The sequence below is a fragment of the Acipenser ruthenus genome, chromosome 7 (assembly GCF_902713425.1).
Source record: "Acipenser ruthenus chromosome 7, fAciRut3.2 maternal haplotype, whole genome shotgun sequence".
Lineage (NCBI taxonomy): Eukaryota > Metazoa > Chordata > Actinopteri > Acipenseriformes > Acipenseridae > Acipenser > Acipenser ruthenus.
This window is the reverse complement of record NC_081195.1, coordinates 64,457,692-64,473,663: the sequence shown is the minus strand read 5'-3', so window position 1 is coordinate 64,473,663 and position 15,972 is coordinate 64,457,692. Positions and strand designations below refer to the sequence as shown.

The following is a 15,972-nucleotide window of genomic DNA, read 5'->3' as shown; positions in this document are numbered from 1 at the left end:
CTAAATCACATGTCTCCAGGAGCTAGTGCAGTGTGCAGCTTGTTTACGAGGTGATAGGAAGAGTTCTGCAAAAACAGTTAAAGGGGAGACAAGAAGCTAAAATGAAAGCTTTCTAGTCATTAGGTAAGAGCACAACGATCAGAGCTCAAAGAGCAACACCTCGCAGAGCAGCAATTGGAATGTGAGACAAAATAAAATGAATTCAGACAGCTTTTTATATACATTGTTACTGTAGTGCCCCTTTATTTTGCTATCTGACTTACACAACATTTTCTTATATTATTAGTGAATTAGTAAAGAGCCTGTGTACATGGAAATATGGGAATGTTATAGTTTACTGACAACATGGCCTAACAACAGTGAATTAACCAAATGAGTGAATTATGGCATGTTGAAATATCGATGGAGCATAAGCAACAGAGAAACAGTTTCTCTGTTTCATCTGAGGTCAAGGTGGAGTTAACATGAGGGATATCAGTCTTTATGAGGGAGAGTGCAGAATCCAGAGGTGTATTCGGACAGAAGCCACAACCCTTCCAAACACTGGTTTGACAGCATAAGTACTGGGCATTTAAAAGGCTGAAAACGTTTTCGTTCACAGAAGTAAATATGCAGACACATGCTTACCTTATAAACTAAAATAATTCGAATGTGAATTAGCTGTAAAACTTATGTATCTCTTTAGACTGTTATACTGTAGGTCAGCAGTCTGAATCGTGTGCTTTTTCTAAACATTTTGCTATATTATCTGGGCTCATTGTTTTAAAACTGTTTGCTACATGTGAGACCATTGCGAGCTAGTTTAAGGCCACCAAACCTTCACTTATGACCAATGCCAGATTTGAACCAAGACCAGTTATTGCTGAATAATGCTGTTTTTACTTGTTTTAAGTTCCTGAGAGACCACAAGAACTACAGGTCATGAATACGTCATCAAGCAGTTTTTCTCTGCGTTGGAGAACACCTTACGGTCATGTCGACAGATACCAAGTGGATCTCATCCCAGACCAAGGTTTTGTTACTGTTACAGAACTTGGGGGTGGAGAACTGCAGGTACTGGATAGTATTCATGAGGCTGTCCTTAAGGCTTGCTTTCGTTTCCTCTCACTCAAGCATGTAGCTGTGCAGTAGCCTTTTAACGTGGATTATAGACACAACTGTAGATATCCAGGATACTTCAAAAAGCATCTCTGCTGTACGAGCTGCTTTAAAATAAGTTGCTTTTTGGCATGTGGTTTGCCAGGGCTTCAGTTTAACAGAGCAGTAGTGTAACAAAGGAAAGGCAGTGGTATTGAGTAATAGGACTCATTATTTATTACGTAGTTTCCTGGCAGGTCCACCTTTAAATTAATAATGTGGTGCACCATTTCACAGTTTGACCGCAGGAGAAGAGCAGCAAAAACTATCTGATCATTTTGATGAGATATGTATGTAATAGTATTGATTATAGCGATTTGCCTGGAATCTAAAGCAGCACAGGTATTGTAAAGGTTTTTTATATATATATATATATATATGCAAACTTGTCTTATTTTTAAATTCATTAAATGTTTTGTGGGGTAATTTATAGTATGAATGTGTTTGCATGGGCCATTGTAAAATAGGACATTGCTTGCTGTATATACTAGTGCTATATATATATATATATATATATATATATATATATATATATATATATATATATATCAAGGTGTTAAGTTAACCCAATTTAAGTCTTCAAATGTAACTTCTAGCCCATTTCCTTTTTTGTTTTTCTTTTGAAATGTTTAGGCTGATGTCTCCAGTACGACCCCCGGACAGAGCTACACTGTTACAGTCTCTGCAGTTTCTGCATCAGCATTCAGCTCACCTGTTAGCAGAATTGTAACAACAAATGAAACAAGTAAGCCTTGAGATGATGTGCCTGTTTAATTGATGGGTCTGACTAGAAATGAAAGGGGTCACTGTAGCTGGAGAAATACACGTATGTTTAGTATATTTTGTTTTGAGTTTTTTGTAAAATGATGTGTCCCCTTTAAACCAATGGTGACATGAGAAAGGAATTTATCAGAAAAGAAACTTAGTTATGAAACTAAACACATTTTGTTTTTGATCGAGTGTATACATTTAGGATGAAAGCCAATTAACAATTTGATTGAACACTTTTATATGTAATGTATTCTACCACTAATATAACTGTTAGAATATCATTTAGGCTAAACTTCTATCAGCTGTACGTTAATACCAAAGCTGTAGGATAATCTTACAGGAGAATTATGATTTTCACTGCATTGCTCTCTTATCACCAGCCAAGTCAAAAGACTCTCTGCTGCACATCTATCTATTGCTCCTTCACAGTATTGTTTATGTGTTCATTACATGGCTTGAAGCCTGACAAGATGACATGTAGCTTAATATGTAGAATGTCAAAGTATATTATCCAGTTTCAGGTCTGATTCAATGTTACATGTGAATGAAAGTATTATTAGTTTTGCTTCAAAACTACATGTGCACATTATCATCTAGTTGCACAAAAGAACATCTATATATTTGATCATACTACCAATTGCATGTAGCTTGAGAATTTCTGTTCTGCTTTAGAATCATGTGACCAGAAATAAATTGTCCGAGCCCATAGCATTGTTATTCCAGTTGGTTTGTTGTCCGTTGTTAAAATGTATTTTCTTTGTTTAAAAAGATCCAGGTGCTCCTTTAAATCTAGAAGGAGAAAGAGTTGGGTCTACAGCTATTCTGCTTTCCTGGACGGTACCCCCAGTTCTAAATGGAAAAGTGTTATCTTACATAGTGCAATACAAAGAAGTCTGCCCTTGGCCTGAATCAGTCTTTAGCCAGGTGTTAACTCATTCGGACAGTCCAGAATTTCTTCTCAATACTTTAATCCCTGGATCCACTTACAGCATTAAGGTAAATGAATATAACACTGATATGTTACCTGCTTTCCTGCTTCTGGCTTTGCACAGCAAGTTCCAAACCAAACCCTAGTAAACTATGGTAATGCAAGTGGGCTCTTTATTATTATTTAAATTCAATTCACTTTATAGTCTCTTAGACTTGGAATGCAGGCGATTTACTTATTAAAATTAAAACAACTATTTTTATGTCAATAAACTGGCATTACAAAGTGTTTACCAAATGATCATGTATGGCTTTGAAGTTGCATAGTTCTTCACAGTGGTAACAGTTGTGCGTGATATGATCCAATACCATATCAGTACTAGTGTGCTTCCCAAATCAGGTCCACTGTTCAATATTGTGTTCCAAATGTACAGCAGTTGGTGGTAAAGTTGTGGTCAGCTAATGTGTCTATTAGGGTTTCTTTCTGGTAATACACCAGTATTATCATGGTATCCCAATGGTATTTTTCAGACTTCTCTGCAAGTGAGATCTGTGTGCAGGGCACCATCCGGTTTGTCCTTGTCTTCTGAAATGTTTTTTTTTTTTTTTCCTAATCTCTTTCTTGTTTAAAACATGTGTTGTATAAGAGAAAGGTTTTAATGCATTCCATTGCCTTTGCTGATTAGTGAAAGATGCATTATTAATCAAACGCATACTCCACTGCCATATTTCTAGAGGACAACAGTTTATCATTCGAGTGTAAACTCTTTTCAAAATATGCAGTCAGATTGTTTGACACCAGTATCGGTATTTTATTTAACAGTGTATACAGTTCTATATTTCTGCACATGACAGCAGGCAGACGATACATTGTTGCATGACTCTTGTATACAAGTTTAGAGCAGTCTTCATGACAAGTTACAGTGTGGCTAGCACCTCACATCAACAGCAGAAGCAGTTTTTTGTTTTTTTCTAAATTTGGTATTGGTGTTGGTGATTTGCAGCAGTTCCCTAAGTGGAATGGTATGATCTTGACCTGATGGTGCAGTTTAACTTAAACAGACCTTATATCATATCACACATTTCTACATTCCTTTATCACCTGATCCTGATTAGTACTACCTAATGTTAACTAGTGATAACTGTCTCTGTGAAACATGTCATGTGTGTTTATTGCATTGCACTATATGTAAAACCTTTGCATGTACTTACATGAAATCTAAGAACCATTGTTGACTACACTGTACTACGTACATACGCATTCTGTTACAATTTATCAGGTAAAATATGACAACGACCACAAATGTTTTATTACATTTATGTTATTTACAGTAGATGGTCGCTTGTCTCTCCAAAATACTGGGTGCAAATAATGTTGAATTATTTGCTTTTGTCTTTATTCAGCAAGAAAAACACTGTCTTATCAAAACATTTTAACTACCATATCGTAGGACCTTCCTATAAAACAGGTTATACTATAGGAATAAAGACAGGTTAATGAATTTAATTCCTATAATAGAATAATATGGATTAAGACTAAAACAGACGTCACTGTGTACACCTTACCATTCAAACCTGTGATTGATAGGCTTTGCTATTGAGTGAAAGTGTTCAGATTCTGTGTTGCAATAATTCTATACATAGAGCATTCATTGATGTCTGTGATAATGTGGGATATGTCTTGAAAGGATGTGTCTACCTAACAGTTCAATAGGAAATCATGTGTTTGTTCATCCAATTCCAATTTCTCTTTCTTTGTTTTAGGTTGCTGCTGAGAACAGTGCTGGCAGTGGTCTTTTTAGCAGCTCAATCCTTTTCAAAACTGCTGAAAGTGGTAGGTACTGTGGTAGCATTTTTACAAACCTGATTTTTAAAACATTTATTTTGCGGTAACACGTTAATCAGCCGTTGAGTTTCTTTTGCTACATTACTTTTATCTTTTTTTTCTATTTTTTAGTACCTGGTCTCGTTACAAACCTCACAGCATCCGCATATAACCACACAACTGTAAAAGTGACATGGTTTTTACCAAGACGTCCCAACGGGCTTATTACTAAGTTTCTTATAAATGTAAAACATGCAAGAAGTGGTCAACTGGAAAGAAAATTTGAAATCAACGCAGAGGAGATCATGAAAGGAACACTACCTAACTGTCATGTAAGCATTCGTTTGAACTGTCTGTCGATTTATCAACCTGTACACCCAATCTATCTACCTATACGTACCGGTCTATGTATTTGTAATAACATGCTTTAGCTGTATTTCTTTATTTTTTATTATTTTTTTTTTTTATTCAAGAACATTGATTTATACAACATTACAATTGTGAAGTTTCACAGTAGCCAAAAATACAATGATTTGTATTTTACAGCTTTCAAATATCACAATAAAAACATTCTCACTTACAATTATAGTTCTTCTTTTTTCTTTTTTATAGTACATGGATTGGCTGTTTCTTTTTAATCGTTCTTATTTTTTGTGGTGAGAGCAGCCCTGTACAATGGCAACATAACATTCATTTTGCTGTGTTTCTTAAATATCTAGTCATTGCTTGTGGATTTAGTTCAATTGAGATCCAATGTAATAGTTAGACAGTTGTTTGCTTATTTAACAACGCTCTGGAACAGGATATATCAATCTGTAGTTTATTAAAAAAAAAAAAAAAAAAACAGACTTTAAATAACTTTTAAAGCATTAGGAATAGGACCCAATTATCGTGTGATTTCAAGGTGACCTAAATTAACATAATCTTGATATAATTATCTTGTGATTTATAGAAAACCTTTAAATGTCATATGTTGATGTGATCTTGCGTAACAAATTATTGTTTTATTCAGGGTTTTCTGACTTCAGAATTATCTTATTGTAAGATTAAGCTTTTATCAAGTTCGTTTTTTTGGTTTGTTACTAAGATCCTCAGAAACATTACAGCAGGCTGTACTTAGATGAGCTTTTAGAGCATTGTATTCATACTTATTTCTAAAATATTTTTCATATTGCTTCGTCAGTCCAACACTGAAAAGGATTAACTTTAGCCAAGGCCAAAGTTTACTGTAAACTTAATGTAGTAAATCTGTGATATATACTGTATACAGGGCAGCAGTGTGGAGTAGTGGGTAGGGCTCTGGACTCTTGACCGGAGGGTCGTAGGTTCAATCCCAGGTGGGGGACACTGCTGCTGTACCTTTGAGCAAGGTACTTTACCTAGATTGCTCCAGTAAAAACCCAGCTGTATAAACAGGTAATTGTATGTAAAAATAATGTGATATGTTGTAACAATTGCAAGTCGCCCTGGATAAGGGTGTCTGCTAAGAAATAAATAAATAATAATAATATATACCAAACACCCTTCTAACCTTACAGCAGAAAATACAAAAATATGACAGCTTGTATCGTGTGTTTTGCAGGAATATAAACCTTACCAAAAAATGGGTTATTGTTAAAATAACTTTTAATAGAGACAGAAAAAACAAATAAAGCTGAACTTATTTTGTTACCATGGTGGTACGTATGTTATATCATATTTACAGACGCTTTGAGAACATGTAGGGTCATTAGGTCTAATGTAAGAGCTGATAAAAGATGGGCCTCTTAAGTTACACTAAGCTTTCAGACATTAAGTTGTTAGAACAATTGATTGATTGTCGGAATAGGTTAAGGCTAGGTAAAAACGTTAGGGCAGCTAGTGCGATTTGTCAGCGGACACCAGACACTGGTAAGCTCCTAGATGTGACACGAAGAGCAATGTATTTTATTACCCTGAAACCGTTGAAAGAATGTATTCATAATTTAAGTAAAGTATTTTGAGTTCAGTCACTTTAAAACTCCAGCGATACTGACCTACACCAATGTTATTGTCTTTGATATTTACTAACAGTAGTGTATTTTTTTAAATGCCAGGATGATGCTGAATTCTATTCAGGGAGCACTCCCAGCCCCGCCACCTCATCAGCCTCTCCTCCTCTGACTTCAGCCTTCTCATCAATGACTGCCTCAGCCTTGCCAGCACAGTTTTCCTGGACCAAGCCCATCACCTTAATAGTGGAACAGCTGAAATCTTACACTGCATACGTGTTTGAAGTGTCTGCATTCACCAACGAAGGGGAAGGCCTAATTGCAAGCTATATGGTCAGAATGCCAGAGTCAGGTAACTTAGCATGTTATTGCTTTTCACGTGAATCCTGCCAGTGTTGTGCAGTTGGCATCGAGAACTATGTAAGGATGAGACCGTGGGCAAAAAAACCTTTCATTATCATCATTTGAATTTGTATAGTGCAAGTGGAGACATCCCATGCCAAAGAGCTTAATCTGCAACTAAAACCAGTTAAAAGCAACTGATAAAACAAAAAAACAAATAACTTTTAAGACATTTTAGGAACACATGAAGGGACTTGAGTCACTCGTGTCCCTTGAAAGCCCTTGCATAACTATAGCAGCTAAACACCTGGTCACTCACAGCATCTACCTACTGTAGCTGGGGGAACAACCGAGCCTCAGCTGGTCACTAGGGTTAGGGTTTGGTTAGGAGGGTTAGGGCAAGTAAGAGGCACCAGTGGTGCGCCAGTGTAGTGAATACATGATAGGGCTGTCTTGATCATACAAATTAGACTGAGTGAGAAGTCTGGCAGAATGCTGCAAATTAGCTATAGAAGTATATGGAAAGCATGAATAGAGGACAGTGCAATAGGTAAGTCAAATGAAGACTGCTCTGAAGGTATTTATGTCTTTGATTGAATTGCTACGCTACTGGCAGTAACATCTAATAAATAATTTTCATTTGGTTAAACCCGAGAGTGTAAATCGGATGTCAGGCTGTGACACCTGGCATCAGTTACTGTGTTGTGGGATCATCTGATTCTGTTTCCCTCCCGGTTCTGTTTCCCAGGTGCCTGTTTTGTAAAAACAGCACACAAAACAATGAATACGCAATTACAGTATATTCTTCATTCAATATGGGTGTTGCTAATGCCAGTACTGTATGTGGCTAATGCCAGTTTTCTCATCCCAGCAGTACTTGTGTTTGTTTAAAATGCATTGGGTGTAAAATGGAGACTGGCAGCAAAACATAAACAGTGTGCAGTGGCGTTTGAAACCGACTGAATCAGTTTATTTTTTGTACCCATCTTATCATTATGTTTTTGAACCTGATGTAATAACTTGTGAGGGATTTCAGTTGCAATTATCGAAAGGTAAAAAGGTTAAGATGGTATTATTGCTGTAATTTATTGAATAGAAAACAGTAACGTTCTTAGAATTTTGGCTTTCATCTGTATTCCTTTAAGAACAGTGGTGATATATATGTGGTGTTGACAGCTGGGATTGATTTGTTTTCCGACTCAGATAATGTTGCACAGTTATTCCACTAAGTGAGAAAGGGTTTGGTTTAAAATATGGTGATCTCAATTTTTTTAATGTGGAAATAAGTCATACATTTTGAACCAGTCAAACCAGACATTTGTAAAACTATGCAAAAAGCATAGTTTTACATTTATTATTTTCTTTCATATTTAGGTCATTTTCCTGGTACAGTATAAAAGCTTTGTATAATTTGTAACCACCTCTCTGCTTACTTACCTTTGAATGTACAGTAATATTATTTTCCTCTTAATTTAAAGTGAGGTGGGGAAGCATATCAGTGTTGCACAGGCTTCAGTGCACAATGTTTCACCTATGGGCTTCAGTGCACAGCGCACTGCTAATATGCTTCCCTACCTCACTTCAGAAAAGTGGAGTCTTTTCTTAAGCAATTTTTACTAGAATAGTTTGTAAGAATGGCAAATTATTATTTAAGCAGAAACAACAATATGTAACACACTATTATGATAGTGTATTATGATTTGTGTAAGAGACATTGCAACCTACAAGCTCCTACATGACAATCCCCCAAAAAACAAAACAAGAAATAACTTGTTATTAAAAATAATTATATAATGATTTCCAGGTGCACTATTTAGAAGACACATTTATTTTACTGGCATTGAGTGGTCTCCTTTGCAGCACCTCTTCATTACAAAAACTCAAATTAGGTTTACTGAGGGGGGCTCCTGAGTGGTGCATCCAGTAAAGACACTTTGCGTGAAGTGCAGGATGCACTCTATAGCCTGGAGGTCACCGGTTCGGGTCCAGGCTATTCCACTGCCGGCTGTGGACGGGAGTTTTCAGGGGGCAGCGCACAATTGGCCGGGGTGGGGGAAGGCTTGGGTCGGTCAGGGTGTCCTCGGCTCACCGTGCACCAGTGACCCCTGTAGTCTGGCCAGGCACCTGCGGGCCTGCTGCGTGGTCCTCTGACGCTGTAGCTCTGAGGTAGCTGCATGGTGAGCCTGCAGAGTGAAAAGAAGCAGATGGCTGACGACACACATTTCGGGGGACGTGTGTGTTCGTCTTCTTCTCTCCCGAGTCTGCGCGGGGGTTGCAGCGGTGAGCCGAGTTTAAAAATTGGGCATTTCAAATTGGGGAGAAAATGGGGTAAAAAACAACTGGCGATTCCAAATTGAAAAAAAAAGAGGTTTACTGTAGGCCCCTGTTTCAAAGAGGGGGGAAACACAGGGAGGGCAAGAGGGTAATTCTAAAACAATTCCCATTAAGGTCCCCCTCTCCCCCCATGTAAACTATGCCTGTATGTACAGAAAGTAATGTGGCTTTTCAGCTGCACAGATGAAGTGGTCCTGCTAAATGAAAACAGCTCCCAGTGATGATTAAAACATAAGGATGGGCTGCAATGACAATGTTAGCTCTGATGCCGTGGGATGACATTTAAATACCAACTCTGGGTCATTAAGCCAAAGAAGGAGAAACATAGAACTGGTCAGCTATGAAGGACAATGTCTGCCTCTGAGGAAGAAAGAAACATCAGGCTGTTGAAGCTCTCTGAGCATAAACCCGATACCAGATATCTCCAAGCAGGAATGAAAATGCTTCTCCAAGACAAAGAAGAACTTCAAACGGGATCACTTCTAGCAGGCACAAATTCTAAGTGCGTGCTGGCAACCCAGAGTGGGTAATGTGATTCTACACAGATATGCTGCTGCGTCCTATCTGTTTGACGTGGCTTACTGCATCAGGGCAGGCTGGGCTCTCTCAAAGCAGATGACTGGGTGTTTATATTTTTTTGGTCCAACTTTAGTTTTTTTGGTTTGTACATCAATACAAAGCATCCAGTTGACTCCTCTGGTGAGAGGTGATTAATCTCTTTCTGGTCCTGATACCTAAGTGCTCTTAACGCCACTGTTTTTTTTTTGTTATCAGTTTTGAACTAGAGCAACCACTTTAAAGCTCTAAAGCTATTTGATAACAACACAGGAAGCTGACTTCTGGGCAATTCTGTAGCTTGGCATACCTGTGTTCCGCTACCCTTATGAATCCAAAGTAACATGCTTGGTTTTCATCTGCCAAACCCGGAAAGATCTCCAGATAAACTCAAGTAAAACTGAGCCTGGTGGTGTAATTTAACACATGAGTTTTCATCTGTTCAGAATATTTGTACTGTTCTTTCCTTGAATAGGTGTTATTGCAGGACAGTGTGTCAATGTTGAATGCCAAAGTTCTATCAGTAATTGGGAGGGTTAGGGATGTGTAGGAAGTGAGATGTCTCTCTGAACAAACTCCTTTTCCGATATTAAACATGAATGCCTTTTTAATTTCAATATGTGGATCTGTCTGCTGTCCACTGTCATTTAGGATGGTATACCTCTGCTTGTCAGTTAAATCACAGAGCTGTTGACACAATGTAGAGGGGAGGGAGTGGGCAGTTTGAAATGATTGCAAACAGGGGAAGAAGATACCTGCATGTCAGGGGGTTTAAAGATAAGAGGGGGCTATCTGTTTGCTCATTTTGTAGGCATCTGAAAATTACAGAGCTACATAACCACTACTACTATTTAGGAACAAACAAACAACCAAGTGTAAACATATACAGCTTGGTTTTGGGTTTGAATTCATGTGCCATGAAGAATATCAAAATGTTGGGTGGTTTGCCAGACGTAAGTTTAGTAATGATTAATGTCATAAATAAGGGTGCATCTGCAACTGGCACAGTCTGGGCTTTGGCCTAAGGTGTAGCAATGATTTATTCGTGAGGCAAATCAAATCCTCAAGCACTGCCAGAAATCATGCAGATGGTTTCTCTTTTTTCTGAAGTTTGCTATTTGTACCATTTGATTGGACACATGTTTTAAATCAGCTGTCATTCCAGTAAAAGCACAGCAAAGTCTAATAAAGCATTGTAAAAGCATGTGAAAGCACAGATGAGCATGGTACTGTAAATCACAGAAATATGGTAGAGAATGGTAATTGTATAGGACAAGTTGGGTAAAGTGCAAAATGACCAGACACAAACTTAGCAAACATGGCACACTTTGCAGAAGGACAGCTCTTCTCTTTCATTGACATTTTGAAACATTTTTAACTCTGAAGACACCTGGTCTTCGTGAAACAACTTTAAAAAACTAAAGAGTCAAAGGTATGTTAACATGTGGAATCTAAATGAAGGAGACCTGGTGAGGTGAATAATAACTCCTATCTGTATTACTGCTTGTACTGGGTCATGCAGTGCTCTTCAATATTGTGCAGAACAGAGATAAATGGCCTCTTTAGAAACCTAAACTTGAAGGTAGGAGTGCACAAGTGTTTTCACAGTATGTCCTGCATACTCTACATGTGCTTTGACTTTGATGGGCTATATATTCATAAAGGGAAGTTTTGTCTGACATGCAATCACAAAAAGAATGGCAGCAATGTTTTCACTTACAAGGAGATCTTGATATGGAGCAAGACACTGTTAAATTGAGTTTATTGTTTGCCGTGGCAACTGTCCTTTGTAGAGATGGTAACAACAATAACAGCATAGGCTGTTTTTTGTTGTTTGTTTTAATATGGTTAGAAGCAAGCATACAGCATACTTTAAATGTTAGGTTTGTCTGAGCTCTATAGTTAAAAGTCACTATAAGTTTTACTTCATATAAGAGTCAGTCTTTTAAGTAACTTGATTGAAAATTGAAAAAACTGTTTGTATGACTTTTAACAGAAGAATCTGATGCTTCCCCTTATAACAGTTTACAACGGTAAAGGCATAGTGCAAGACTTATCAAAGTCAATACTGCTGTATATGTTCCGTATTTTGCCCTATGCCACCCACCAACATTCAGTAGGACAGTTGTGGCCACATGGTGGTGTATTTGATGTGAAGAGGCATTCCTATCTCACATGCTTGAACTTATTTGTTCATTTTTAAAGTTAAGCATTATAATATAAATTCATGATTTTTTTGTTTTTCAGTTCCTGAAGATCCACCCCAAAGCATTGCAATGTGGAACATCACCTCAAAATCTTTCACAATTTCTTGGGATCCTCCAACTGTTCAAACAGGAAAGTTCAACTACAGGATCGAGCTGTACGGGCCATCAGGTAAACAGTTAAAAAAGCTATCTAGTGTGTGCAGACGTGTTTAGCGCAGAACTCAAGACACCTATTACAGTAGAATCCCCTTTATCTGAACTGTTGAAATGTCCCTCAGTATTTTCTATCAAACTTAACTCCTGTGGCTATATAATAAAAGATTACTGTATTATAGATATTGGCTCATTTTCTGTTCTGTTTGCTTTTGTTCACAGTCTGTTTCAATTTTATATTGCAATTAGAAAACCATTAATGCAAATGGGAATAATGGCTAGCTTTTCAGAATCACTTAAAAATGTGGAAATTACTCTAGATTCTCCTTCATTTTAGTTCCTCTATCATTATTACCATGCTGTGTCCCTGTTCAATTGTTTTTCCTATAGAAACATTCTCATTTGTGTTCTCCTTAGCACTTAAACCACATATTAATTGGCATAGCTAGGTCCTGTTTGTTGATTTATTTAAAACTTAACTACGATTATTAACGCAGCAAATGTGAAAAAAAAAAAAAACTGAAAGCCTGTTGCAATACACACAAAGAAATGTAAACCACTGTTAGTCATGTTCAGTTTTATATGTTTGCATTTAGGTCACATCTATGACAACAGCACCAGGGACCTAAAATTCACCTATTCTGGTCTAACACCATATACAACATATACAGTGTTTGTTGGTGCTGAGACTTTTGCAGGGCCTGGACCAAAGACCAATGTAACCCTCGTAACTCCAGCAGAAGGTAAGTTACCGGGTACTCGAAAGAGCACTAAATCCACATTACTAGTGCCTTTAAATAGCCCTCGTAATGTTATCACTGCCTCCCTTCCTTCTGTTGAAGATCTGTTTTGTTCTTTGCATGTATTTTATACTTCAGTTTGGAATACACTGTGCAAAGACAGCACTACACATTAACAGTTTCTTGTACCTAATCACTGGAGCTGTTGCAGTTCAAACTCTCTCTAATGGTCTAGCTGCAATCAGTCCATGTGGTCTGCTACAACGGTCCAAGATGAAGCAGTTTATATATAGGTTTGTATTTAAAATATTAGCATAGCCTGATGTAAAAACAAAACAAAAAAAAAATAGGTTAGCATTGTTTTAATACTTTTAATGATGTACTGTAGTTATAACATAGGTTGAACTGAAACACTGTGTAATATGCAGTAGATTCATGTCAATGGTCTGTTTTAAATTCCAGTAAGTTTCTGCATTTTACAAAAGGGTTTCCTTTTTTCATTATCTACTTATGATTTATTGCAGTTGTCACCAGAAGAAAAAAGTCCTGCACAAGTGCTTTTATTGAATGTTTAGTGCCCCCTTGTGACAGATAGGTTAGGTAAGGTACACTCTGCCAGTAGGTGGCAGTAACAGACTGATTAAAAACAAGCATCTTCCTTTCTTTTACTGCAGATTAACTAACATGTGTTTCCTTAATACTATAAATCCAAATGATTTACACAGTGGTACACAGATTACCAAAATGATGAAAGTAAGATATATGCCATTGGAATCAGTTAAACCAATTACAATCAAGTGGTATCATAAGACTATATTTTAGTGTGGGTCATGGGATTAGCAGCACATTTAACTTTGTTTTTTAAGTTATTGATGCAGTGGTATTTTTTAAATATGTGCATGTTACAGCTGATCAATCTTTGCACTAAATATTTTCACTGTTAACATATTTTTCAGCTCCCAGTGCAGTAAATGATTTGAAAGCATTAGCAGTTGATTCTACATCTGTGAAGCTGTCATGGAAAAGCCCACTGCAGCCAAATGGAATCATTACCCAATATAGGATTTTGGTTTTCAGAAAACCTCCGGGCATTCTTGTGCAAAACATTACACTCACAGGAAAAACAGAGGTATTTTTCCATCGGTTTCATAGTTCCATCTTTTGGTTTATAGTATTTAGCAGTGGTTGGCCACCTCTTCTTTTCACCAGCCTCTTGCTAATACAGCTGTGAGGACACTCACACTTTTGCCCACTCTTATCTAATGTGATTCACACTTTCATGCATCTGTTTAAAATGTGCTTACATTGTGTGTGTGTGTTTTTTTGTGTGCTTGCTTTTATAGTAAGAAGGTAATATAACTTATACATCTCTGCAGGGATGCTCAGGAGAAATGTATTCCTTATAACTGACCTGGACTTGTTGGTTCAGTTCACATTCAGGATTAAAAATCTATTTTAAATATTTTGTTTATAATTTTCAGGCCAACAATGTTGCTCTTTTTGCACATCTCTTATTTAACAAGACCTTTTCTATTGTTTTTATATAAACCATATTAACAACATTTGCTAGCCAGTCGGAGTTCTCTATTATAGCACGGCAACACAATTAAATGTGATGCTTAAAAAAATGCTTTGAATAACAATTGGACTTTTTGATATGATATTTATTTAAGAATGAAACTGATAGACCAGTCTGAAACTACTGTATGCTAATGCTAATGACATTCCCTATATGAGGAAACTTTATACTATAACTGATTAGAAAACCAGATCATCTTGTTTTCTAAATGTGATACAAACATACTGCATATTGATACAGATTTTTTTTTCTTTTTCTTTTAGGATTTAAATGACTCAACATTAGTCAATGACGGTATGTTAAAGCCGCCTTCCAAGAAGGACACTGACATACTAACTGACCCTTACGAAGGCTCGGCAGACTTATTTTCATCGTCCCAATCGCCAGTTTCTTCAGTTACTCCACCCTACTCTTTATCAGCTAAAATACCCCTCCTCACTGACAGAATGAGCACCACTACAGGGGTGTTGGAGAGAAGCATGCTGTCAACCACACAAACCCCACTAACAGCCACACTGACACAGACCCCCTCGACTGCAGGGAGTTCAAGTGCATGGTTATATAACACTGTCTATTCACTGCCCTCCACTGGCTCCGGCACTACTCAGCTTACTGACTTCACAGCGCCATCTGGATCGTTACCTACAGAAACTCTGCCACCGCAGCGAGGAGCCATGAGATCAGTTATTACAGTTGTCAAGGCAGGTGGGGCAGCCGAGGCTTCTTCTCTACACTCAGGTCCCACACAGCCTCCCGCTTCCCCGAGAGCTCTGGGTAACGGCTTTCCAAATGTCACTGGAGGTAAACAAGTCCTTGATATACTCACCGCCCCGCTGCATGGAGAGGAACAGGTGGAGCTGACCCTCTGACGCGGTGATGTCATTAGTATACTCACTTGCTGTGCTGTTGCAGTTTAATGTTTCTTTACCTTTACCAGGAATGTGTCTTTATGACTGTGTAAGCAGAACCTGGAATGTTTATATTGGAGGGTTTTAGATAACCTGCTCATTCTTTGGCAGGTCATATGATCCCAAAGCATCTAGTATTTTTTTTTTTTTTTTTTTTTTAAGAGCTCCGTGATGTGTACTTTTTATTTGAATTGCAATGCAATACATGCCCTCAAAATAGCATAGTTTTTAATAGTTGTTATTTGCACAGCTTGCATTGGGTCATTGTTTTCCTTGTTGGTGAAAGAGTAATATTACTCAGTATGAAATCTGGTACATTCTGCCGTGTTTCTGATTTACAGCAGAATCTACAAGTGTCCTGGTCACCAATCTCTCTGCAGAACAGATGTCACATGTTATTAAGACCCTGATTCCTTTCACTGAGTACGTGTTTAGTGTAGCTGCATCTACCGATGTTGGAGAAGGGCCATCTACCAATATCAGTGTGAAAACAAGGGAACAAGGTATGGTTAAAAAGTTGACGT

The 15,972-nt window shown here is 37.5% G+C and overlaps 1 protein-coding gene across 3 annotated transcripts in view; it reads left to right on the top strand.

Annotated features, from left to right (window-relative positions):
- Positions 1 to 15,972, top strand: part of LOC117415933 (phosphatidylinositol phosphatase PTPRQ-like) — a 76,574-nt gene that overhangs the window by 19,202 nt on the left and 41,400 nt on the right. For all 3 annotated transcript variants that reach the window (XR_009329205.1, XM_059027593.1, XM_059027592.1), the window contains exons 19-29: positions 893 to 1,053; positions 1,771 to 1,882; positions 2,678 to 2,904; positions 4,600 to 4,669; positions 4,793 to 4,992; positions 6,736 to 6,982; positions 12,109 to 12,237; positions 12,818 to 12,964; positions 13,918 to 14,090; positions 14,804 to 15,341; positions 15,790 to 15,951. Coding sequence is in view for 2 of the 3 variants with exons in the window: in XM_059027593.1 (XP_058883576.1) it covers positions 893 to 1,053; positions 1,771 to 1,882; positions 2,678 to 2,904; positions 4,600 to 4,669; positions 4,793 to 4,992; positions 6,736 to 6,982; positions 12,109 to 12,237; positions 12,818 to 12,964; positions 13,918 to 14,090; positions 14,804 to 15,341; positions 15,790 to 15,951 (2,166 nt within the window). In the remaining variant the exon portion in view is untranslated. The remainder of the gene's footprint in view (positions 1 to 892; positions 1,054 to 1,770; positions 1,883 to 2,677; positions 2,905 to 4,599; positions 4,670 to 4,792; positions 4,993 to 6,735; positions 6,983 to 12,108; positions 12,238 to 12,817; positions 12,965 to 13,917; positions 14,091 to 14,803; positions 15,342 to 15,789; positions 15,952 to 15,972) is intronic.